The sequence below is a fragment of the Patiria miniata genome, unplaced genomic scaffold (assembly GCF_015706575.1).
Source record: "Patiria miniata isolate m_02_andy unplaced genomic scaffold, ASM1570657v1 HiC_scaffold_3, whole genome shotgun sequence".
Taxonomy (NCBI): Eukaryota; Metazoa; Echinodermata; class Asteroidea; order Valvatida; family Asterinidae; genus Patiria; species Patiria miniata.
The window spans coordinates 43967263-43994518 of NW_024037069.1; the positions used below are offsets into that span (position 1 = coordinate 43967263).

At 41.1% G+C, this 27256-nt stretch overlaps 2 protein-coding genes across 3 annotated transcripts in view; both read left to right on the forward strand.

Moving 5' to 3' along the window:
* The window catches only part of LOC119738799 (cytochrome P450 3A29-like), a 36053-nt gene extending 29537 nt beyond the window's left edge, over positions 1–6516 (forward strand). For both annotated transcript variants that reach the window (XM_038213760.1, XM_038213759.1), the window contains 6 exons: positions 269–424; positions 786–1006; positions 1824–1961; positions 3513–3612; positions 4156–4218; positions 4900–6516. In XM_038213760.1, coding sequence (XP_038069688.1) covers positions 269–424; positions 786–1006; positions 1824–1961; positions 3513–3612; positions 4156–4218; positions 4900–4977 — 756 coding nt within the window. In that variant the 3' untranslated portion in view covers positions 4978–6516. The remainder of the gene's footprint in view (positions 1–268; positions 425–785; positions 1007–1823; positions 1962–3512; positions 3613–4155; positions 4219–4899) is intronic.
* A 2625-nt stretch (positions 6517–9141) lies between these two features.
* On the forward strand, positions 9142–24670 carry LOC119737777 (cytochrome P450 3A29-like). Its single transcript, XM_038212373.1, has 14 exons — positions 9142–9367; positions 11733–11835; positions 13210–13262; positions 13821–13917; positions 14709–14825; positions 16436–16524; positions 17478–17623; positions 18191–18318; positions 18658–18813; positions 19175–19395; positions 19821–19958; positions 22247–22346; positions 22878–22940; positions 23560–24670. Exons 1-14 carry the CDS (start codon positions 9258–9260, stop codon positions 23635–23637), a joined length of 1599 nt encoding a protein of 532 aa, XP_038068301.1. The 5' UTR covers positions 9142–9257; the 3' UTR covers positions 23638–24670.
* The last annotated feature ends 2586 nt before the right edge of the window (positions 24671–27256 follow it).

Here is a 27256-nt window from a genome sequence, read left to right on the forward strand (position 1 = left end):
GAATATGTCACAAGTCGTTCAAACACAAGTCAATTCACGGAATATATATTCAAATGATGATAGACAAAGTAGGCCTATCCCTGTTTATGTTTTTCATTCCTTGTACCCGTGTGACTGGACTTGTGAACTCACCCTGTATAAAGTTGTTGTGATTCGCTTGTGAATTGTGGTAGATAGACTCGAAAGCATCCGTCTGTCTGTTCAGAAAGGTTTGTTTCATTGCGTAGTTCTACCCGGTGGCGACATGTATTATTGATCCGTATTGCAGAGATTGGATTTCCTGCAGCTGATGTTAGACGCGCACGAGAAATCCTACTTGACGGCTGAAGACAAAGAACAGGCGACCGAGGAAGAGAAGTTGGAAGAGGAGCACCGCAAGCACATGAGCAAGAAATCCCTGACGATGGATGAACTCAAATCACAAGTGAGCGCATAGTATATCAAGAAGGGATGGGGAAACTAATCAGCACCCTAAGTGCAAGGCATTTTAACTTAAGCTTCCCGAAAGTTATTCGAGGAAGCGCCTACTCTTATTTTCCAAGATTAACGTTCACTTTGTTCGACTGACACTGGTGATTAGATGTTCAGGAATAGATAGAGTGTAGCAATTTTCTTTTAAAACTCTCTCAATTTGACTGACTGAATTTCCACTCTAACTCGTCTCGGTCGTACAGTTTCATCAAGTAATAGCGTGTCATGTCGCAGAGATTAATGTTTTGTTCATCTATTACCTTCGTCATTGAATTGAAAGCTTTTTCCTTTTCTTGGGGGTTCGTCTCGGACAGGGATTGGTCTTCTTCCTCGCCGGCTATGATACCTCCAGCACCACGCTGGGCTTCGCCTCCTACCTCCTGGCAACCAACCCGGAAGTTCAGGACAAGTTGGTGAACGAGATTGACACCCTGGCCCCAGGACGCGATGACGTCACCTATGAGAATATCACCAAGATGACCTATCTGGACCAGGTCATATGTGAGACGCTCCGAGTGTACCCTCCCGCCATCGTGTGCGTATAGCTACAATATCGTTTAGGTTTTTTTTCCCCTGAAACTCTCCAAAAAATATGCTTACATCAGGCGCGGTTCTAGAACCAATATTTGGGGGGGGGGGGGGGGGGGCTAGCAGGGTGGATCCCGAGGGGGGGGGGGCTCATGCCATATTTTCAATTGGGAGCGCCAATAACATCGTACAATCATTCACACTATATTAACTACAAATGCACCCTTGTCACGACTATTTCTTCAGGGGGAGACCGTGTACATCACATGTCACAATCCTTCTTTTGGCTAATGCGTTGGGTTTTTTTACGGAATTTATTTTTTTGGGGGGGGGGGGGCTAGACAAAATTTTTAGGGGGCTAACCCCCCCCCCCCCCCCCCCAGCCCCCCGTAGAACCGCGCCTGCCTTACATACATTCTGTGTCAAGTTGTCATTTCAGTCAAAATAAATAAGAGACTGTTTTCAACAGTTAAGAGTTCCCAGCCTATACATAAAGCAGGATTGACTGGCTGTGACTGTTTACGTAACTTGATACAGCTATGCATTGACTGTAGGTGATTGATAAGCCAGCTGTGCCTACCACTTGTTTACTTTTGTCTGTTGACTGAATTTGACTAGTCACAGTTCTTGCTTGAAATATGATCTGCCTGTTGGTGACTATATTATGGAAAAAGATTGATTTTGTGACTGTCTGTGACTGTTTAGATAGCAGGAGTGTAAACGGCTTTCAGTCACAACGTGTGCCATCTATGACTGTGGCTTAAAAAAAGTACATATATCGACAGTGACTAAATGTCAGGTTTGTTGTTATGGCTGATCAACAGTGCGGCCCGTGAGGCCAGTCGGGACTACCAGTATCAAGGATACACCATTCCTGAAGGCATGGAGATCTTCATCTCAGTCTGGCAGATCCATCATGATCCGGAGCTGTGGGAAGACCCGGACAAATTCGACCCCGACAGGTATGTACATCCAATCTTTTGTCCCTGTCATTATCATGGTCGAAGTCAATCACATACATTGAAGTCAACCAGACCCAAATCAAGTTCCGAGCTATGGAACAAAGGCATTCCTGTACGTAATTGTTTATTACCTGTGAATTGACTTGTGAATAGACTTGCAATTCACTCCTGACTCGATTTGTGGTGGGCTTGTAATGGTGTCGCACACTGCCGAGAGCTCGGACCTAGTTTGCAGTTTTCTAACCTCGGTATAAGCACTCGTCATCCGACTCATTTGAGACAGGTGTTCAGAGACGATTGATCGATCCTTTGCATTTAATATGCAAACGACGATTTTAACCCATCCTAGCAACTTTTAGTTTTATAGACCTGGTCATAGTGACGTTCAGGCTTTGTTTACTTGAGCTGCGATTTCTTTTGGGAGTTTGTCGACTCTAGTCCTCACCTTGCTCCTACATGATAGTGCACATCTTAATGAAGCGTGACGTCATTGCGTCACAGGGCTATTAGTTTTCTCTTTCGCAATGTGGTTACAATGGTAAGCAATATATCAGCTATTTCGTCATGTTACTGAACATTTTGTGTGGCCTAGTGGTTTATGGTTCGTGACTCATGACAAAAGGGTCAGGGGTTCAAATCCAGCTGCGCACCATAGATTCAAGATTCAAGATCCAAGTAGACATTTATTCCATACTCCTTTTGGAAAATAAGTCGATAATTAAAGAAAATAAGTACACAGAGAAATAACAAAATCACTATATATCGAACATGTAATGAACAAAAGTAATGTACGTTTGGATCTAATAATATAATAAGACTTATGATCTATGTCCAAGAGAAAAGATGTTGCGTCCTTGGCAAGCTTCAGCCCCACTTGCCTCTATCCACCCAAGAGTATAAATGGTACCAGCATTAGCTGGGAAGTAACCTGCCATGGACTAGCATCCCATATCGGAAATATTATCAGTCGTTTCATGCCAAGGAAACCAGAGATAAACGCCGGCCTGATGGGCTATAATTGGCAGACTTTACTTATACATTATATCAGCCTTCTTTGGCGTAAATTGGCAGGATATTTGGTAACCTTGATGGCTACTACCCTTACACCTACACACAGCTAGGCCTACATGTACCTTTTTCTGAGCTGTGGCCGCGGAAACCATTTCATTGAGCAGGAAATGTTGCTTCGAAAGTATCACTAGACTGGGAAGCAATCGGAAGCGTCTTACAGCATTTAAACCTTTGGCTACTAGGGCCTAACCTGCTGTTGCTAATGCAATTTGTTTTGGCTCAGTGTCAGTCAAAGAATTGACGTTGCAACCTTCACTATATAGGCCTATCTGTCTCGAGTTCTTTTTTTCCTGATGCTGTAAGCTCCATCCTCGGCTTATTAGTGGCGAACCCCGGCCAAAATACTGATCAAGGTATTATGAATTCCCCTGATGATATGATTTCTTTAAGATAATGCCAACGAAGCTTTGCCTGATAGCTATGTTATCTGTTAGTAAATTGATCTAACTTTAAAACGAATTGATTATTGTTTTTTCACAGGTTCACACCAGAGCAACGCGAAAACCGCCATCCATGTGCTTGGATTCCATTTGGTGTTGGCCCACGCAACTGTATTGGAATGCGCTTCGCACTGCTGCAGGTTAGTTGTTAGGCTAATTAGAAATTGCAGTTATTCATTGTACGTCATCAAGCATTGCCAAGAAAATGTCACTTTCAAACTGAACGTTGGCCTCCTTGCCTCATTTCTTTCCCTACAATTTACCGTTTTCATTGTCTACGTGCGATCCCACACAACATTCGTGTGGAAGACTTGTGCAGGCATTGTGAATCGAAGGATTTGAGTCCTTGTAGTTTGGTGCAGAAAGACTGGTGCGCGAATGTCGACTTTTACCATAACGCGCTCTGGAAAAATTGCCTTTTCTTACATTTTGGCGGCCCAGTAGTAAAATTTACAATACTGTTGTGCGAACGACTACTTTGTATACTGCACCCACTAAACATTTTCTTTTATAAACAAAATATTCAAATAATCATGTTTTTCAATTTTGGCCTCCTTTCTTGGTTTTTCTTGGTTGAGGAGTGGATCCGCGTTCACAAATAATATGTCATTGTCTTTTAAAACTGTCACAATTCCGGTGCACACCAGTGCTTAATTCGTATTTTGATTTGCCTTGTTGAACAGACTAAAATGGGATTGGTTCGGATGCTGCAGAACTTCCGCCTGGAGACTTGTGCAGAGACTGAGGTAGGTTGAAGAAGGCTTGGAACCAGACTGATCATGAAAGTCTTAAGGAGCGTAATACTGTCGAGAAAAGCTCTAACAGCGAGAACAAGTTATATTTGTTGCCTAATTCACAAGCGTCGCAATCATTAGTTTATTTGTTGCCTAATTAGGAAGTCACTTTCGTAGAATTGGAACACTTGCGTCAGTGTGGTTTAACACCTCAATGCCTCAGACACGGCGTCAGAATACGGCCAGGTTCTTAACTGTACACATGTACACAGATATATGTAGAGAACCATAATTAAGGTGCGCTACAAATATCACGGAAGCTAAATATTAAAGTTCCCTGCCATCATTCAAGTGGCCAGGTCGTCAGTCTGTAATTGTATACAACCCAACTGTGTGTCTTGCACGAATGCACATTCTGGTATATCCCAGTGCAAATCAAATGCTTTGAGCATGAGTTACTGGACTTATTCTTGGTTTTGTAACTTTAACTTATATCATTATCATCGGTTTAAATCAGCTGATATATTGATACATAATAATTATGCGCGGTTAAGATCATCGGCGCATGCGCGTTCTCCGGCCTACGCTCTGCTGAGCTGAGGTTACATTTTTTTTAAAAAATTATATTTGTATGCTTTATGTGGTGATGTGCATTGGGGTAACTGGAAAATTATTTTGATCTTTTATAATTAGATTCCGCCAGTCCTCGGCAAGTTTGGATTCCTGACTCCAGCCAACGGTTTCAAACTGTCGGCTGTTCCTCGATCCTAGGGACCTTATAGAAGGCTAGACGCTCAGCATTGGAAGATCACGTCAGAGCCAGAGTTCTAAACTGATATGATGACACGTCCCACGTAATTCCTGAGTCAATGATCACCAGCTATTTGTCAAATTAGACATTTTCTTAGGTATCATGGCTTGAATCTGATTAGTGAGCATCGATAGCTTTTGAATCCTTGTCATTGAATGCAATGATTTGTTTTTAAGGAAACATGCAGTGGAAATTTAGCTCATCTTGTTTTCATGCGCATTACTATAGACTACGTGTTGCAACAATACATACAAGATCATAATACTTGTTTTCGTTACAAGCGACAAGAAAGAAGTAATTTTTGAGTTATTAGGAGATCCTTTCATCAATACATGGTAAGAGAGCGCTATTTTGCTTTTGTCACACATGGTACGCCTGGTCAAAACTGCATATTAACAGTACAAAAAAAATAGTTTTGAGTAAATATTGGCCATTACTATTGTCCAAACAAGCCGTTTGGCATGATAAACAAGTAAAAAGTGGACTTTAATGAAGGAAAGTTTGATCTACACTGTAAAAACGGTGCTTAGGATTTAAACACATTTCTAAACACTTATTCTGTACCCACTTTTTCCACACGTTTAGCATCATGACATGTTTAGATGTCCTTTTTCTGTGACACGCATTATCCGTTTGACATGTTTAATGAATAATATGTTTAGCATTTAAACACCTTCCTAAGCGCATTTAGATATACAATCCTAAGCACATGTCCAAAACGTAAACACGTTTAGTTTCACAACATTAAAAAGTGGTAAACGTTTAGAATTGAAACACATTCCTAAACGTTTTAAACTCTAAACACGTTCTGATGTGTTTAAATGCTAAACACTGTTTTTACAGTGTATATTTCTACACAAAACTACAGATGCACTATTGTTCTGCCTTGGATGACATCACACTTTGGCTCATGAATATGGAAATTGTCTTTTGCATTAAAACTTAAAATGTTGAAATTTCTCCCTGTTACTGCTACAAAGGAGGTGGAAAGTCATACATACGTGACAAGAGATGTTTTTTTAATGTATTTAAGTCTTAAAAACCATATTGCATGTTTCCTTTTAGTCTTTGGGGTTCGTAGAATTTTTTTCTGTTGGATTTTGTTCCTAAGCTGTTATCAGAGTGGCCCTGTATACTCAAGAGAAACTAATTTACAATATCAAGCACTTTGCTTTTTGCATCACAAGACTGGATGCTTAAAAGTTGTTTGTTGTGTTCTGTTAATTGTAAACGAATGGAAACTTAAGTAGCATCGAATCACTAACAAAATGTGTAAATTTGTTGAACCGCCATTTTAATTGGAAAAGCTTGTACTGTGTTTATATTAATTTTTAGAGAAGGAAATTATGTTAATGGAATTGTAACTCTCACAATACTGTTTTTTTTTCTTAAGGTACATTAGGCTTTACAATTTATTATAATCTGTACCATTCATTAGATGAAATATTTTTTTGTAAGATGGAATTATTTTTTGGAATTAAAAAAAATCCATCTAAAAATAAAAATAAAATCCATCTTAAATTTTTTTTCCATCTTATGGAAAAGTTAATGCGATACCCGCTGCTATGTACATCAGATTCGAACCGGCCAACCGATCCCGTTAGCTCGGTGGTCGAGTGGTAAGACATCTGCACTAGAAAGCAGGAGGTCATGGGTTTGAGTCCCACCCGAGTGATTTTTCCAACTTTCACTCGGGAGGTAACACACTGAGTATACAGTGTTTATACGTCGGTGAAGGGCAAAACCTTATTTGATTTATAATCTGTACCATACGCTAGTCGCGAAGGGCGTGTTTTCCGATCCCCATGGGGTGGGCAAAGTGAATCACATCTTGTGACACTGATGTGTCCATCCAACCTGGGTTAAGGAAAACCGACCAATAGCTCTACCATCGTGTAAACCCAGCACACCAGCTTAAGTCGTGCATAAATTCTCGATTTTGAATTTCAAAAAGCAAAATTTATAAGTAATCTTTACCAGCTAGGTAAGTTTGAAAAACCATTACGAATCACAGTCGTGTAAATCAAATAACACCGTTTTGTTATTTTTTATTTTATTGAATACAAATCTTTGCTTCTAAAATGGCTCTATCACTGTAAGTTACTATTTAAATAAAGGTTAAAAACACGGTTATAAAACCTTTAATAATAAATACAATCCTGTAGAGTAATCATTTCCTAAAATCATAATTCGCCTTATTGTGTTATTAGGTTGTGTCAAAGCATATAACAGCATTCGAAATGGACTATTGGCAGCCACGAGAGAGCGGGATGGGAAGAAAAATGGTGTTTATTGCATTTTGGAAATAAATATACTCTTCAATTGTAAAAACAATCTGCGATATTTTTAAGATACATGTATTGGGAAAAAAGTCACCTTTTCTAGGTAATAGGTATTTTGTGAAACAGTAGTGTTACATTTTATACTGAAGGAGCTTATTTTAATATGCACTTCCAAATACACAAAACGAAATTAGAGATTCGCTTAGGTTGAGTTACAAATTAAACGCAGGGTGGTATCGGGCAAACAACTATTTCATTGACATTGCGCATCAGTTAAGTTGTGAATAAATGTCAGAAAAGACAAGAAATCAACAAATTCAGTTATTTCTATAGTAGAATCCTTTGTTTTTAATTTGAAGGTAAAAAAGCAGACACCATTAGTGTTTTTTTTTTTTTTTTTATGCACTATAGGCCTACATTTAAAGGGTCCTGGAACAGCGCGCCCAATTGGGCTACTTTGAAAGAGGTGATGTTAATCGGCAATAACATTTTAAAGTAGGATATAAACATCCACACAACTATCCTTTCAAAACTGGGCGTTTTTGTGTTATTCCTGTATTTTTCGTGCGAGAACGAATTTTCCCATGGGACGGTGAATTGGTCACCATGCAGCATGGGATTTTTCCCATGGGCTTTTTTTCCCATGGGAAATTTGATACGGGTATTTTCTCATGAATGGTTTCTTATCATTTCTCAAAAGACTCAAAATTGCTCCACTTGGTATTTGTCAGCAACAACTTTCTATGATTACGTTTTAACCCTGTATGCTATTCACTGAATATAGGTAGAGCACATGCGTCACGGAACTCTGGTTGGGGTAGTTTTCCCATGGTTTGATGTCCATGAAATCCCCATGTGTTCCCATGGTGTCCATAAAATTCCCATTGTGGTTCCATGGTGTTCATAATTTCCCATAGTGTTCCCATGATGTCCATAAAATCCCCATGATGCTCCCATGGAGCTCATAAAATTCCCATGGTGTTCCCATGTTGTCCATGCAATCTCCATGGTGTTCCCATGGGTTTCCCATGATCATGAGCATAAATTCTCACATGGTGATCATTTGAACTTAATACATGGTGTTCTTGATGACCCCATGCATGGGTTTTCCATCATCAGAATCCCATGAGACCCCATCGTTGCAATTTTAAAAGGAACATTAAGCGAATTGTTAATTCACTTAATTCATAAAATGTGTAACGGTAGTATATTTTGATCATGTAATTGGAGAATATTTCAGCTGCAGGATTTGCAGGTTTCAAGCTGCATTGACGCAATTCTAACTCAATTCTATCGCGATGGGTCAGTATAGGCAATCCCACGCACCCCCCCCCCCATGACTCGATCAGCATTAATTAACCCCAAGCACTTTGCAGCTCCATGTTGGACGAGTTTATCTCCGTATGACTCATTTGGATCCATAATTGCAATCAGTGTTACGCAAGACATTAACATCCAACGCGATTTTATCCAACGTGGCAAATATACATTTGTACAACCGACTATTCGATTTCTATATAGTCTCATACATCAACATTGTAGCCCCCCCCCCCCCCCCCCCCCGCCAAAGCCATCAGTTGCGAAGCCTTCATGTTGGACGAGTTTATCACCGTATGACTCATCCATAATTGTAATCAGTGTTACACAAGAGATTAAGATCCTACGCGATTGTATCCAACGTGGCATATTTTTACAACCGATTATACGCTTTCTAGTCTCATATATCAAAATTATAGCCACCCGCCAAGGCCGTCAGATCGCGGCTGCGAAGCCGCGTGCCGCGAAGCCGTGAAGGAGCGAAGACGACTGGAGCAAAGACCAATTCAGCGCATGCGGTCACTGTTATGTTCCAGTCGACGTAACATGCTCTAACATATCCCAAACTACTGTACATAGTACACTCTACATGCACCAGCGCAGCAGGCAGCGTGCTACAACTGGCAATTATAACAACAAACATGGACGCGGTAGACTCGGCAACACCTGCAGTTGGGGAGGGCTGGCAACCGCCTCTATTTAGCACATCAACATGGCTTCTGATCATCACAGCCGTTGGTCTCCTATTTGTGTAGGTTGAGTATTTTAAAATAATACGATAGCTCCATGTTGGGCCGCGCGTGCGATCGAAATGGGCCCGTGTAACTCGTGAAAGTTGCGGCTTGTAGTTCTACACATGTTCTAGATGTACATGTACATGTAGGCCTGCACGGGATCCGGATACGTGTGGCCTATGCCAAGTTGTCAATCTACATGTACATTAGTATGACTTAATGTTGGATATAGTCCTGCATTTATTTTACAGTACAAACCGATCATGTAGTAGGCTTTAAAAAGTACCTGTAAAAACTGTATACATACGACAACATAACTGACGGATTCCGTCCTGGATGTGCATGAGGCCAACCAGTTTTGTTACGGTCATGCACCCCCAGCACGCGGTGTTTTAATCCTGGGGGGCGGGGGGGGGGGGGCAATTCCATCCATGCTGAAGGGTACACCCGTCTTCTGCAAAATGAAGAGGGGAGGCTTTATTTGAGGCCATTTAGGCGATCGTGTGGTGTGTATTGCCTGTTCCCTATAATAGAAGACAAATAACACTTTTAATTTGTTTGACTTACCAAACTAGTTGTAGACATAAAGAACAAAATGTATGTCATCTAATTCTACCTCAATATTCATAGATAGAGGGCATAAGGTTTTGAATTTTTTGAGGAAAATTTGGGAGTAAAAATGCCGATGGTTGCAACAGAACGTAACCCGAAAATAAAATGGCGATCATGACCACGATGTACCGTGAACGCACAATATCGCCCTGATTCGCACAGCACCAACTGTAAAACGCGTACGAAAATTGCAATTTCTTCCCCAAGAAAATTTTTCAAGTTTTAACAAAACTGTGAAGTCTGCTTGAGGTTGAAAAAGTCATTTTATACGACTGTGCTTTTCTCTGGTTACCAATTTGTTTTTGTATGGGGGCTTACTCGCGCGCATCCCATCCCACCCTACGCCGCCGCCAGTGTGTAATCTCTACAAAACCAACAATAGGAACAGGCATGCACTTGTCCTCGGATCGATCAGCTGATTCCCACTTTCTTTCACCTCACACTTTAATATGCCATTACAAATTAAAAGCACTAAATACCAAGTCCTGTTTCCTTTTTGTTTGCTAATTCCAAGTTGCATGCCTGCATAGAAGGAGGGGTTGAGGAGCTCGGCCTAGGGAGGACTGGACACCGTGATGCGCCGTTCACTGTAGCTTAATAATCAACCCCGGTTCATGCCTGTACTTCATGCGAACGCGATGCGAATTTGACGTCATTTGCGAAATTCGCCCGAGTTAAATGTTCAACTTTTACGAATTCGCAGCGTGAATACTTGCCTCAAAGTTAATTTGAGTTCGCTTCGCGCAGAGTATGAACCGGGCACGATTTTTTTCCATACCACATGCTCGCTACTATAGAATTATGCTGGAGGCATAGCTGGATCGATCGAGACACTGCCGTAGTGTCATGGAAAAACGAGGCGTTTAATTTGTCGGAACTACGAGGCGTCGGACCTATGAGGCGTTGGACCTATGAGGCGTCGGACTTATGGGCCTTTATTTGGTCGGGGGATGCAATTTTGTCGGACTTATGAGCGTCGGACTTATGAGCGGACCCCATGAATTCTACATTGGATTACAAATCCGATGATGTGAGTTCGATTCCCATTGGATGTTCTTTTTAAATGTCTTCTTTTTTACTTCATTTTTTCTCTTTAAAAGGTTTGTTAGTCATTTGGAACATTCTTGTTTCACCAATTTGTTGTTATGCAGGATTTTTTCAAGGAAGAATAAAGTCCGAAAACCTGAATTGCAACTTCAAAGTACTTCGAAATACGCCCATAACGAATGTATGCGTAGGCCTACAGAAAAAAATATCGCAAACCGGGCTATACGGACAGCGAAATCACCGGGAGTTTTGCACGCTGCGGTTTCGCAAAAGTTGAGCGTATTAATTGCCAACTCCATCGATTTTGCACCGAATGTTTCATGACGTCAAATTAGTTTCGCAATTCTGATGATTTTTGCGTTCGCGTAATATTACAACAATCGATCGCGCTTAGCGGCCCGGGCGAAAGGCGAGGCGAAGCGGGCGGTAAAGCCGCCATCTCAGACCTTTTAAACACGAGGAAGACGATCCAATCACTAGTCGACGGCTGGTTCACATTTAACGAGTTAGTGAACGCGAAAAAGAATTCGTGACGGCGGGGTGACGGCAGGGCAAGTTTTCCCTCTGCGATTTTGCAGAAATTGAACACATCTCATGTCAACTCCGGCAAAGTTGGCTGGAAATTGTTAATGACGTCAAATTCACTTCGCATTATACCAGTGAATAAAACACTAAAACGTAGCATCGATTAAAAAAAAAATCAACATGTCCTTCTTGACACAGCTACGATTACTGGAGCCATCATTATCTGGCAAGATTGGGTATTCCTGGAGGAAGCTCGAAGCCGTTTATCGGTAACACCCTGGACTTCTTTTCCAACAAAGATGTAAGTAAAGTTTATGCACTTTATGTCAAAGCCTGCAGAGAATAATGACAATACTGGATTGAATTGTAGCATACGCCTTTTTGTTCTGGGTCTGAACGGGGAGGTTCACGCGCTTCACTATATTTTGCAGGTTCCTGAATCATGAAACATGACGACGATATCAAGTTTAAGTTAAATCGCAATAATGTGACAAAATAGATGTCGTTCTTTGCTTCAAAAGGTTTTTCCATTTATGACAAAGATTTTGTCTGGAGTTGTTATAAAGTGTTTTACTTGTTTCAGCGGAAGCGGAACGGTTTTCAAACGGGAAGGGGGGGGGGCGGGTCACCCAAAAGGTTTACTTGCTCAGTAAAAGGCATTTTCCGTCGGTGCAGCAGCACTTTTTACACATTTTTTTCCACAAGAAACTTAACCTCAGTAGGGAGGTGGGGGGGGGGGGCTGTTACCATCTTCCAAAATATGGGATTTTTTTTTTCTAAACAGGCGATGCCAACGACACATTATTTGCCCATTTTCAGGGCACATTGTAAGGATTTTGGGGCTTGGTTTATATATTCTTCTTCCATATCAGAACTTTCTGTGCAATTTTCGGAAACGGTAATTGAAAACAATTAACCCGAAATTTTATGGCCAGGCTTGTTTTCATCTCGAGGGGCACACTTTATGCTTGAGGGGGCACATTTATGTCCGCAAAAGGGGCACTTGGTTAAATCTGCCCCCCCTCCCCCGTTCAAGTTGTCCTGGCCTGTTATAGACTACGTTTTATAAGAAAGGGTAACATATTTGTGTAAATCGGTTTAATATATTTAAATGTTTTCTTAACACTTTATTCTGAACACTTTACTCGCATTTTTAAAGTTCGTTTCGAATTATAGATGGAATTGACATGTTCAGGCTTTCTTTATAAAAAAAGTGTTTGGGGAGTATGGTGTGCAAAGGTGATCAAAAAAAAAAGGTCGGGTGAGCAAAAAACAAAACAAAACAAAACAAAAAACACACACACACAAATGCCCGGACGAATTTTTGAATGACTTTCTGCTGCATGTAGCTCTTTCAAAATATAGGATAATGAAAGTCCAAAAAGGCTATGTGTGACTTGCTTTCGTTTTGCTGAAAAACCACACATTTTGGTGGTTGTGTGTAAAATTCCGTTACTTGAAAAGTACAGAGTGATTTGAATGACTCTTATACTAAAAGAAGACTTATCAATTTGGCTTTCATAAAGTTTTGAAAAGTGCTTCATGCAGATCTTTAGGCTTATTAAGAAAATAGTCCTGCCGTTTGGGTTTCCTTCTTTTTTTTACTCACCCTGTGGAATGAAAATAAATGAAAGGGGTACTGTAATTACGTTTGAAGTTAAACATTAATTTTCAGGGAATTGTGGGCTACCATGCGGAGTGCTTTGCCCGCTACGGGAAAATGTTCGGGTAAGTTATGCATGGTTTATTAATACCTATAAGACTAGTTTCCCCATTCTTATTGGTAAAGAGACCGTTACAATCGTTTTGCTGTGTGACTTTATCCATATGCAAATTATGCAAATGAGCTTAACGGTCCCATTGCACGTACCCTATATATACACAACCGTATACTATTCCAAACCCATTTCTAACTTAACCTTCCCCACTGTGCAGCTTCTTAACAAAAGTAAGAAACTCTCAGATTTTCTGTAATAGTAAAACATGTTCCTCAATCTCCATTATTATGAACTCGAGGTGACTGAATGAAAAAACAAACATACTTCAGAAATCCCTCTTTGAAAACAATATGAAACAACTAAGGCAATCACTCGGAAGATTGATAATATGAAATTCTCAAACCCACACAGTCTTAAAGTTCCTGTCTTCCACATGTCCAAATGATAACTCTTAAAATATCCCCTCTCTCTCTCTATCTCTGTCAATATTAGTCTTCTATTATATCATTGAAAAATATTACTTTGTTTGTTTCCTTATTTCCTCGACATTATCGCCCGTTGATTGTAGTTTTTATATGGGCTGGCGCCCCGGAGCGATAACTGCAGATGTCGATCTGGTCCGATTGTTGTGCATCAAGGATTTCACCAGTTTCACAAATCGGAAAGTGAGTAAACGCTCTATAAAGTCACAACTTCACAAACATTGCTGTCTTTGCTGACAAATGTACTTTTTGACATAAGATATAATCGAAGGGTGATATTGGTTTGGTTATTAAAAAAAATTAGCAAACTGCAAAACCAAATCAATTAAATCAAATCGTGTCCACCATGTCTCAAAAAAGAGAGACTATTTGGCCTATTAAGTGCCCACACAATGTGTAACATGTATGACACGTGGTGGGTCATTCGTTTCAAAGTCAGGTGTTTGTATATCACAATCCATCGGTTATACTGCTGCATGCGGCGTGGCGATTTTCACCTCCGGATTAACCTCGGGGGCTAGTCTGCACCCCTCAGGTGTTAAAACCGCCATATGCCACACCCAATTTCCCTCAGAGCGTTTGTTCTGGTACCTCCTCGATTCATAGAGGGTAACGCTTAGGGCCTCGTTCGTTCTTGTTTCGAAATTCATTTGTAGGCCCAACATTTTGTCGAAATTTCAATCACTGAAATTACTGCGTTATTATCAATTACGGGAAATTTGTAATTTGGGAGACATTCCCATAGAGTGCACACAATATTTCCGTCTTTAATGTCACCTAACCCCAATTTAACTGTATCCTACCCCCACAAATTTCGGGATGAATTGGACCACCAGCAATCGATCAAGCTAAATTTTGCATCTAAATAATAGGAGCTCAGTGACATTAGGGAGATATTGAAATGTATTTCCCTACATGTCTTGTGTCTCCCAAAGGTATAAACAGATATTATTTTGTTGTTGTTGGTACATCAGAAGCAGCCGATTGACAACAAGCCATTTGACAAGTCACTGACTGTCCTGAGAGATGACCATTGGAAGGACGTGCGGGGAATCCTCAGTCCAACGTTCAGCGGCTCCAAGATGAAGCTGGTAAGTTGTCGGGTCAAAAGTTGAGTCATCTACATACTTAAGGTCAGTTATCCGCTCCGTTCACAAGTACCCCCTCGCCGGCAAAGACGTACAGTTGGGGGTGACCGACTGACGCCATCTTGCCTGACTGCAATTCATTTGCTGCGAAGCGCGACCCCTGCGTGTACTTAGAACAAATCCCCTGGTGTACGTGCGTCACACACAAGGAACGATGCCAGCGAAATGTCCTGCCCATGGGACGTCGTTGCTAGGTAAAAGGGCGCCCTTTGATCGGAGCTCATATATCCAGCTGGCTGACTGTCGCAAGTTAATTAGTTGAAGAGGTGGCATGGGTGGCTTGTGCGTAAAGCGCTCGCCTCTCACCAAGGTGACCACGGTTCGAATCTTGGCCGCGGATCACATTTGAGTAGAGTTGTGCGTTGGTTCTCTCCTGTGCCACGAGGGACTTTCTCCGGGCCCTCCGGTTTTCCTCCCTCCGGTCGGGCCGCTGGCACGTAAAGGCGCCATAGGCGCCTTTACGTGCCAGCGGCCCGACCACGTTGTAGCCGCGTCCTTCGCAATTCAGCATACCAGCTGCGAGTAAGGATGATTAGCCTCCCAAATTATCATTATTATTATTATTATTACCTAGCTCAACGACTGTCCCTTTTGAGTTCGATTATAGATATCTCAATTGCTACCTGTCACTTGTGAATAACACATGTTATCTTTATATCTCATTGAAAAAGATTTTATGCGAAAGACTAAAATTGATATTTCATTTCAGTGGTGAATTATAGACTTTTTGTGTGCTCTGTGTGCAGTGCCAATGCACATACATGTATGCCTAGCCCGGGTCGGACTCCGTTGTGTACATGCAATGAAGACGTCGTCCAACCTGGGCTAGTCCAAACTAGTCCAAACCCTACGTTCCATCCGCACGAGAAATTAAAGAGCCTTTTTGACGAGAATCTTGTTTTACAAGAACTTTTTTTTCTGGTCACTTCCTTTGTAACATTACTCACGTCGTTTGTTTTCTCTTGAGTTTACATGTATACAGATATCTATTTTGTTTAGACCGTCAGAATACGTTCCCTCCACGAACAGGCTTCGTTTTCCTCCGAACATAAGAAACACACCATAGGCCAAAAAAGAAATAATCGGTCTCTGGTCAGACAGAAGTTCCGGAATTGATGCGGCGACGCGAGTATTTTTTGGGTATTTTTTTCAAGCTTGAATTGTACAAACAAGGTGGGTACTATTTTGCTTTTCTGTGTCCTCATTATACATTGGTGTCCTCCATAATTTGTCTTGGTGCCTTTCATCATTTGCCTTGGTGCAATTTCCCCATTCCTTGGTGCTCCGTGGTACAAAGATTTCAGGAGGTGCAGCAATAGAGGGCGCTGTTGTAGCTTCCGTGTTAATTTGAAGGGAAAAAAGATTGACGCGCATGATTAAAATCGACGCGCGCGCTGACCAGAGACCGAGTATTTTTTTTGGCTTTACCAAACGTTCGTGTGTTTTTTTGGTTTGTTTTGAGATTACCACGCTCAGTCAAGCAGATGTGTTTGTTAATTCTCTTGGAGATTTGTAAAAAGTATACTTGATGATCTTTGCTTTTTCCTGTTCAGATGGCGCCACTCATCAACGATTGCCTCGATCCTATGATCAGAAAAGTTGCTAAACACCACGAAGAAGGCAAGAGTTTACAGATGAAAGAGTGAGTTGACTGCTTTAGAATCACATAAATGAATGTATTGCAAAAAAGAGAGGGTGACACAGAACCAATGCATTGCTGGCTGGAGTGGATTTAATCGACGTTTCGAGACAGTAAAACTGCTCTTCTTCAGGAATCTATACAAGTCAACAAACAACAATAACAAAACAAACAAAACGAATTTAAACGACAATAACAGAATTTAAACAAGGGTGATAACTGTGGTGATTGAATCAGGTCGAAAATGAATGTATTTATTGATTTAGAAGTAATGGTTTTCCCCTTTACTAAATTTAGTCAAAGACGATAACAAAAATAAGTTTATCCTTTAGTGTAGCTGGGTCAAAGTACTTGCTTTCCTTACACTAACTTTTTGTTTCTCGTTTATACCTTTTGTATATTTTGGATCAATCTCTTCAAATCAACTCTCGACACAAAAACCTAGTGAGTTTGATAAAGCTGAAGTTTAATTTGGGAATCATCAAGACCATTTTTCCAAAGGTGCCAAACGGGGATGAAATAACCCAATGCTATAGTACAACAGTACAGTTCAGGTCAATTGAATGTTGGTCACTTCGGCACCTAGGCAATATGCGGTTACCTGTCAATTGATCCCGTGTGCAAAGCACCAGAACGGAGGACAGGTTTTCGAATTTGAACGCAGTGACAATGAAAGTACATGTATTAAATCTATTCAGGTGTATCATAAGGAGGAACAAAGACTTGTCCCTGCCAGTGGCGAAGCCGTGGGGGGGGGGGGGGGGGGGGAGGGGCGACAGTCGCCCCCCAGTCGCCCCCCCCCCCCCCCCACTGAGATTTTGAGTTTCTAAAACAATTATCATTGATCTACAAATTCCTGGCTACGCCACTGGTCCCCGCTGAGGGCTCTCTATGCAAGGGCTCTTTTTATTCGTCACTAACTTACTGTGGGTTTATTGGGTTCTCCTTCGTTCCAGTATCTACGGTGGATATCTGATTGATGCTATCGGCAACTGCGCTTTCGGTCTGACTCTCAACTCGCAGGAAACTGAAAACGACCCATTTCTCTCCAACGCCAAAGACATTTTCAAGTTTAGATTTACCTTCACGCTCTTCGTTTTCAGTAAGTTCATTCTACGCCAATGGACCGATCCAGTAAGCTCCGCCCAGTGCGCACGTGGGCAAATTAATACGCGCTCCTCTTCAATGCCACGCGTACGCTTCATTTTTCCTTCCGCGCGCATCATACGCGCGTGCACGCATGTCGGACTTTAGTGCACGCACGTCGGACATAGATGACGGCTGTGATTGGTCAGAACACCATGGGGCGGTGCTTACTGGATCGGTCCATTGCAAAACAGTGCCAGATATGAGAACATAATTATATTTGCAAACGAAACTGTTTTGTATAAAAATTATGTTCTGTGGCTTATTGAGTTGTGAAGCACACATATTCTGCTTAACAGCACAGAGAATGATTGCTAGACAAAAATCAGCCACACTTCCAAAGAGTCAGATATCGGATGAATTATGTGTTCCATTGTCTCTACTGAATTCTGATTGACACGTAAAATTTCCGAGCATTCACAAATTCGTGTTTGTGCTTGCTTTCTCATTGAGTATGCACCAGCCGAAACGCTGCTGGGCAGTATGATTGCATCATCTGCATACTGTTTTTGTTTTCCTGTAGTGTTTTTGCCATTCCTGGCTCCCGTGCTGAACTATTTCGGTGCGACTACCTTCAGACGGTCAACTATGAATTTCTTTGAGAACATCATGGACCAGGCAGTGGAACTCCGGAGAAGTGGAGCGGAGCGGGTATAATGTCCCATCGGCCATTTACATTGTTACATATCAATTCAGGGATTTCACCATAATTCCTTTTATTCCTGAACATCTTGTTTATACAAATCATTAACTACAATAATCAGCAGGCTATAGGCTCATTTTTTGTAACGCAGTACATTTTTACATGTAGGCACCTCGTCTTACCGTAGATTCCATAATTATACTGTAAACGATTTGTTGTGATTCACTTGTGACTGCATGTGGGGTATACTTGTAATAGACTCGAATGCAACATGTGTCTATCTCTTCATAAAGGTTTGTTCAATTATTCCACCTGCTGACGACATGTACTATTGATCTGTATTGCAGAGATTGGATTTCCTGCAGCTGATGTTAGACGCCCACAAGAAATCCGACTTGACGGCTGAAGACAAAGAACAGGCGACCGAGGAAGAGAAGTTGGAAGAGGAGCACCGCAAGCACATGAGCAAGAAATCCCTGACGATGGATGAACTCAAATCACAAGTGAGCGCGTAGTATATCAAGAAGGAATGGGGAAACTAATCAGCACCCTAAGTGCAAGGCATTTTATCTTAAGTTTCCCGAAAGTTATTCGAGGAAGCGCCTACTCTTATTTTCCAAGATTAACGTTCACTTTGTTCGACTGACACTGGTGATTAAATGTTCAGGAATAGATAGAGTACATCAATTTTCTTTTAAAACTCTCTCAATTTGACTGACTGAATTTCCATTCTAAATCGTCTCGGTCGTACAGTTTCATCAAGTGATAGATTATCATGTCGCAGAGATTAATGTTTTGTTCATCTATTACCTTCGTCATTGAATTGAAAGCTTTTTCCTTTTCTTGGGGGTTCGTCTCGGACAGGGATTGGTCTTCTTCCTCGCCGGCTTTGAGACCTCCAGCACCACGCTGGGCTTCGCCTCCTACCTCCTGGCAACCAACCCGGAAGTTCAGGACAAGTTGGTGAACGAGATTGACACCCTGGCCCCCGGACGCGATGACGTCACCTATGAGAATATCACCAAGATGACCTATCTGGACCAGGTCATATGTGAGACGCTCCGAGTTTACCCTCCCGCCATCGTGTGCGTATAGCTGCAATTTTAATTTTTATTTGCACAAACTTAATCAACTGTATGCTTTTTGTCAATTCGTGCGTCACTTGTTTCGTATGTTGTTCCCAGCTTACACTGTTTTCGTCTACCCTTTTCTATGCCACCGTGCCCAACCAGAGCTGTCAAAGCCTTTGTGTGCTGCATTCCCTGTGTTAAACTAACCCTTGTTTAGCACTGCCCAAGCCAACCTTGAGACGTTTCCTTTGTTTATCGGTTTAAGCGGAATTGGCATGCAATTAGCGGCTACATTATTGTTTCCCAATAATATCAACCCTTGCTGGCAAAAGCATTTTGCAGTCACTATAGGGGGTACTGCCATCTACGTTTGTGGCTTGGGAAAATACATTATATGGACATAACTAAATGTCCGCTTTGTTTGTATGGCTAATCCACAGCATTTCCCGTGAGGCCAGTCGGGACTACCTGTATCAAGGATACACCATTCCTGAAGGCATTGAGTTCTTCATCTCAGTCTGGCAGATCCATCATGATCCGGAGCTGTGGGAAGACCCGGACAAGTTCGACCCCGACAGGTTTGCGCATCCAATCCTTATGTCCCTTTCATTATGTCTGTGATACAAGGAAGATCCTTCATCCATCACAAGTCATTCAGTCCCAAGTCTTGATTTACTCAGGACTTGATTTGTGGTGGGCTTGTAATGGTATCGCACACTGCCGAGAGCTCGAACCTAGTTTGGAGTTTTCTAAGCTTCGTATAAGACCTATCCAAGTCATTTGAGACAGGTGTTCTGGGACGATTAAATGATACTTTGTATCTTATCTGCAAACGACGATTTTAACCCATCCCAGCAACTTTAGTTTTAAAGAGCTGAGTCATAATGACGTCAGGCTTTGTTCACGTTGGAGCTCCACTTTCTTTTTGGAGCTCTTTGGCTGTAAAGTGCACATCTAAACGAAGTGTGGCGTCATTGCATCACAGGGCAGTTGTTTTTCTCTTTCGCAATGTAGTTACAATGATTTGCTTAACAATAATCAGCGCTTTCATCATGTTAACATTTTGTGTGGCCTAGTGGTTAGGGTTCGTGACTTATGATCAGGGCCCAATTTCATAGAGCTGCTGAAGCAGAAAATTTGCTTAAGCACGAAAAAACATTGCTTAGTAAAATTAGGTTACCGGCCAAAACTCCATGTGATGTACATTGCTTGTGACTGGTATTTAGCTGTTGTTTACTTAGCATAACAATCGCATGGAGTTTTGGCCGGTAATCTGATTTTATTAAGCAAGACGTTTTTGTGCTTAAGCAAATTTTGTGCTTAAGCAGCTCTATGAAATTGGCCCCAGAGGGTAAGGGGTTCGAATCCAGCTGCTGACCATTATGTTGTGACCTTGGGCAAGCTTCACCCCACTTGCCTATCTCCACCCAGGAGTATGGGTAAAACGTATCGGCATTAGCTTGGGAGTAACCTGTGTTGGACCGGCTTCCCATCTAGGGGGACTAGACATTATTGTCAGTCGTCTCATGCCAAGGAAACTGGAGATAACGCCGGTCAGATGAGCTATATTGGTAGACTTTACTTATGCATTGAGTTGGGTTATTGCTTTCGCGGGGTATTTGCTTTCCTAGATAGCCACTACCCTTATACCTACATATATCTAGGCCTTTACCCTTTTCTGAAGCTGTGGTCGTGGAAACCATTAATTGAACAAGAAATGTTGCTTCGAAGGTATCACTAGACTGACAACAACTCGGAATCGAAGTACAACATTGGAACCTTTGGCTAACAACCTGCAGTTTTGTTTTGGATAAATCATTCAAGGACTTGACGTTGCAACCCTTCACTTACAGGCAATCTGTCTCGAGTTCTATTTTCCTGCCGCTGCGAGCTTCATCCTATTTTTGTTAGTGACGAACCCCGACCAAAATATTGATAAGTCTATTATGAATTTCCCTCGATGATCAGATTGGTTTAAAATAATGTCAAAGAAGCTTTGCCTGATTGCTATGTTATCTGATAGTAATGTCACGGTTACGTGTAGGGTAATTGCTGCCCCACGTGGTAAGTCTGCTTAATGATTAAGAATAGATCTCCTTGGCAATTGTTAAAGGGGAAAAACAATCAGAAATTAGCACAAATTGAAGGCAATATTTACTGTCAAGATGTTTTTCAATGATTTAATAAATCTTAATCTTATTTGACTAAATTGAAGACAATTAGTGAAAAAAATTAACACCATCCAGGAATCAGTCAGTCAAAATATTCTAAGTTTGTGTAAAATACAGGAGTGGTTTATCACTCACCTATCGACAGTGATATTTACAAAGGGTATAATAAAAAACATTATACTACAGCTAATGCCAAAGGGAACCAGTGGTGGGCCACCGGCGACAAAAATATCAAGAATGTTTGGCAAAATTTGTAGTATGTCAAAGATATGCTCAGCTATCACCTGATCAAGGCAAAAATGTTCTACGTTCAAGCACTGTATCACTGAGCGAAGGACGGAGAGAGGACGGTTTCGTGCAATGTGCCGAAGCACGTCGCGTAAGATTATAGTACTGGGCTTACATATCCGGCATAACATAACAATTTACATACATTGTTTCGCTATCATTAGACAGGAATATTCAAATGTAATGATCATGATTAATTACAAATAATGATTATGTCTAATAATTTGTATGGAGATAAATCAATTACATTTATGGGCTTATTTTACCTTAGCGCATGCACGGCATGGTCGCAGTGAGGTGGTTACATATACAGTGTTGCACACGGCGCGCTGAGTGAAGTCTTGTTTCGAGTTGGATCGCCACAATAAATTGATCGTAACATTAAAACCAATTATTTTTTTTAACAGGTTCACACCAGAGCAACGCGAAAACCGCCATCCATGTGCTTGGATTCCATTTGGTGTTGGCCCTCGCAACTGTATTGGAATGCGCTTCGCACTGCTGCAGGTTAGTTGTTATGCTAATTAGCAATTACAGTTATTCATTGGACGTCATTAAGCATTGCCTAGAAGGTCAATTTCAAACTGAACGTTGGTCTCCTTGCCGTATTTCGCTATCCTACAACGTGCGATCCCACACAAACATGCATGAGGAAAACTTGTTCAAACACAAATCCTGACTAACTCTTGAGTCCTTGTTGTGTAAAGTGCAGAAAGACTGGTGCGCGAATGTCGACTTTTACCACAACGCGCTCTGGAAAAATTGCGTTTTCTTACCATGTGGTGGCCCATAAAGTAGTACAATTTATAACGCTTTGGTGTGAACGACTACTTTGTTATACTGCAACACTAAGTCATTTCTGTTTATCAACAACATTTTGGTTTATATTTAAGTTTTCAATTTTGGCCTCCTTTCTTGGGTTTTCCATGTTGAAGACTGGATCCCGCGTTCACAAATAATGTCATTGTCTTATAAAACTGTCACAATACCGGTGCACACCAGTGCTTAATTCGTATTTTGATTTGCCTTGTTAAACAGGCTAAAATGGCATTGGTTCGGATGCTGCAGAACTTCCGCCTGGAGACTTGTGCAGAGACTGAGGTAGGTTGAAGAAGGCTTGGAACCAGACTGATCAAGAAAGTCGAGTTCATGTTGTCAAGAATAGGTTGAACAATTGGAACAAGTGATATTTTGTTTTGTTGCCTAATACACACTCGTCGCAATCATTAGTTTAATTGTTGCCTGCTTACGAAGTCACTCTCTTAGAATTGGAACACAGGCGTCCAAGTGATTGAACACTGCCTCATTGTCTCATACACAGTGTAAGAATACTGCATCACGGAAGCTTTTAATATTAAAGTTCAGATCGTCAGTCTGTAATTTTGTATGGTCCGTTTACAAAATGCATCCGTATGACGTGCACGAATGCATACTCCAGATTCTAGTGCGAGTCAAACACTCTGAGCATGAGTTATTAGAAGTTTCCTTGGTTTGGTAACGGTGTTACCATTAACATCGTAATCGGCTGATATCTTAAAACATAATAATTATTCGCAGTTAAGGTTACACGGGCGCATGTGTGTTCTCAGTTAGGCCTACACTCTGCTGACGTTACACGAACAGATCGTATTTTCTATGTTTTGAATCACATTTTGTTGCATGTTTTGTGTGGTGGTGTGCATTGGGGTAACTTGCAATTATTTTGATCTTTTATAATTAGATTCCGCCAGTCCTCGGCAAGTTTGGAATCCTGACTCCAGACAACGGTTTCAAATTGTCGGCTGTTCCTCGATCCTAAGGCCCTTTACCAACTAGAAGGCTAGATGCTTAGGAAGATCACGCCAGAGCCGGAATTCTAACCTGATATGATGACACGTCCCACGTAATTCCTGAGTCAATGATCACCAGCTAATTGGTCAAATTAGACATTTTCTGAAGTATCATGGCTTGAATCTGATTAGTGAGCATCGATAGCTTTTGAATCCTTTTTATTGAATGCAATGATTTTTTTTAAAGAAATCATACAGAGGAAATTCAGCTCATCTTGTTTTCATGCGCATTACTAGAACACGTGTTGCAACAATACATACAAGCTCATAATACTTGTTTTCATTACAAGTAACAGGAAAGTAGTAATTTTTGAATTATAATTAGGAGATCCTTTCATCAATACACTAAGAGGGCGCTATTTCACTTTTGTCGCACAGGGTACGCCTGTTCAAAAGTGCATATTAACAGTACAAAAAAGTTTTGAAGAAATATTGGCCATTACTTTGTCCAAACAAGCTGTTTGGCATGATAAACAAGTGAAAAGTGGAATTTAATGAAAAAAAGTTTGATCTATGATATTTCTACAATGGAGACGCTATTGATCTGCCTTGAATAACATTTCGCTTTGGCTCATGAATATGGAAATTTTTATTAGCATAAAAACTTAAATGTTGAAATTTCTCCCTTTTACTGCTACAAAGGAGGTGGAAAGTCATACTAACATGGCAAGGGAGCTGTTTTAATGTATTTAAGTCATAAAAATCATATTGCATGTTTCCTTCAAGTCTTTGGGGTTCGTAAATTTATTTTTGTTCCTGACCTGCTCCTCGAGTGGCACTGACTCAAGAGAAACTATTTGACAACATCAAGCACTATGCTTTTTGCATCATAAGACTGGATGCTTAAAAGTTGTTTGTTGTGTTTTGTTAATTGTAAACGAATGGAAGCTAAAGTAGCATCGAATCACTAACAAAATGTGTAAAATTGTTGAACCGCCATTTTAATTGGAATATTGTATCGTGTTATATTAAATTTTAGAGATGGAAATTATGTTAATGGAATTGCAACTCTCTCAATACTGTTTTTTTCTCTTTAGGTACATAAGGCTTGACAATCTATTATAATCAGTACCATAAGCTAGTCGTGAATGGAGTGTTTTCCGATACAAGCTTTTGAACAATGTATATTTTGTGCAAAACTTCCCAAGTAAAGGTACCTTTTGACTGCGATAAACAAAGTTCGTGTCGCCGGCGCTTGCAGGCATTGCTGTTGGATTGACTGCACAAAGCGGTTACTCGTGACATTGATGCGCTATATCTTAAATTTTCTCCACAATTTCTGGGTTTCAAGACTTGTTCGTTTGCCTGCTTGTTGGCCTAATCATAAGCTTTCGAACAACGTATAGTTTGTGCAAAACTTTCCACGTGAAGGTACATTTTGACTGCGATATACAAAGTTCGTGTCGCTTGCGCTTGCAGGCATTGCTGTTGGATTGACTGCACAAAGCGGTTACTATAGTGGCACTGATGCGCTATATCTTAAATTTTCTCCACAATTTCTGGGTTTTAAGACTTGTTCGTTTGCCAGCTTGTTGGCCTAATCTTAAGTTTTCGAACAACGTATAGCTTGTGCAGAGCTTCCCATGTTAAGGTACCTTTTGACTGCGATATACGAAGTTTGTGTCCACGTACCCGTTGCAGGAAAGAATGTTGCAACCTGACGCTGTTTTTTTCCCTTCAAAAATGATGATAAGAAATGAATCTTGGACTAAGACATGAATCTTTGTTAGTAAATACCTAGACAATTTTCTAGACTCTCCATAGGCTTTCTATACAACCACTGAAGTGGCGTCAGGTTGCAACATTCTTTTGCGATTGTGTACGAGTTGGTTCGCGTACGAGTTGACCTGTGTTTGGCCTATGTAGGCCTACACGTAAACATTTATGCGTACATACTCGCCGTGGCCGAGCTGTGGGCCATCGGTTATGCATCCTGTACTGCTGTATCTTATCTTGCAAAGTGTCCAAGAACTGGGACGGTATGACAATTACAATTAGCTTGAGGAAAATGTTATCTTCAAAGACCGAAAGTAGCTGTTGTCACAGACGTCATGGTTTCTCCAACTTAAAGCTATATGCTGTGATATGCTGCACGGTTCGGGGAGGGAATAAATAAATTAAAATAAAACAGGTCGTGTTTTGATGGGTACGTTCACAAAACCCAATTGTATATAATAATATACATGTAGTAATATTTCACCTGAAAGTAATGTAAAGTTTACGTAATTGTCTTTTACCTAATAAATGTGTAAATATATTTACACAAACATTAAGTAAACTTTTACACAACTGTCAAGAAAACTTTTACCCAATACGCATTATGTAACTTTTTACACAATTGCAAGCGAGTTCGTATAGTACATATAAAACATATTTGAATTTTACACAACTTGTGTAATTTTTTTCTGAGAGTGTGCGCACTAGTTTCCATAATAACGCACTGTCTATAACCATGTAAACAAATAATCGAAGAAATGATTCTTTCAGTCGTCACCGTTACCAGAGAGATAACATGGACACTCATATCGAGTGCGTTCGTTTACTTCCCCAAGCTCATTCGCGCCTGGCCCCTCGCGTGATGACAGACATGCGCAGTGAAGCTAAATAAACGAACGGTGATCGGGTAAAGTTTCGTGCAAGAACTGGAAACATGGGCGTCGCCAGGATCTTTTCGAGAGGGGCCGAAACATTTTTTTTTTCGCCTCTTTTCCTTTTTTTTTTCTCTTTTTTTTTTCTTTTTTTGTGTGTTCTTTTCCAGGGGGGATGTTGCAACCTGACTCCACTTTCTTCTTCATATTTCATCTCAATGAATGACGTTCATTGCAAAAATATTGATAAGACATGAATCTGGGGCTGAAAAATATTTCCAATTGTGTTAGGAAAAAGGTTCTTGACTCTCCATAGACCTTGTACACAATTGTGGAAGTGGCGTCAGATTGCAACATTTTTCCCAGGCAGCATCCGAATCAATTAACTGTCTAGGGCACGTATACGCCCAGTGAAAATACGCGGGGACGCGCTAACAATAATTCGTAGCCGTAGCTCCGTGCATAGAGCTAATAGCGTTTGTAGCTCTATGCTCCGTGGAAGCCCGTTTCGGACACGGCTCAGTGAGTAACCGGCTCGGCGAGTCGGTTACTTGGGCCAGGCTCGAGAAAGCGCGAGAAGTCACGTGAGAGGTAAATCGAACGCTGTAAATTACTTGCTTGCACGAGTAAGCGCGGGGGAAGCAATCCAACGCACTGAGCGAGAACATCACTCGCAATATTAAGCGACAAATATCTTTTGAACGCGAAATCTCGCCCATTTGTCTTGTCGGAAATTGAAGTACCATATTCTGCAAATTGCAGATTTCTTGTGATTTGGGGCTAAAGCTCTTTTATCCTACTTCAAAGCATGCGGGCCTCAAGGTATACTCTCGCCTTCTTGCAATTTGGATTGGAGCTCGCTTTCTCTGTGCTGCCTGTACGAGGAGAGATGTGTAGCGCAATGATCAAGGCTGCAGCCGGCGATGATTTTACCACGCTCCGTGACAAGACATTCGCGGCGTTCAGAGAAGAATGTCGGCTCAACTGTAAGTAGTGCTCC

What these genes read in the sequence shown, in the direction of transcription:
- LOC119737777 (XM_038212373.1), top strand. Translation starts at nt 9,258, where the DNA reads ATGGACGCGGTAGACTCGGCAACACCTGCAGTTGGGGAGGGCTGGCAA. An exon ending in GCCGTTGGTCTCCTATTTGT is followed by an intron (nt 9,368 to 11,732) that starts GTAGGTTGAGTA and finishes TTCTTGACACAG; the next exon opens with CTACGATTACTGGAGCCATC. An exon ending in AAGAGTTTACAGATGAAAGA is followed by an intron (nt 16,525 to 17,477) that starts GTGAGTTGACTG and finishes CCTTCGTTCCAG; the next exon opens with TATCTACGGTGGATATCTGA.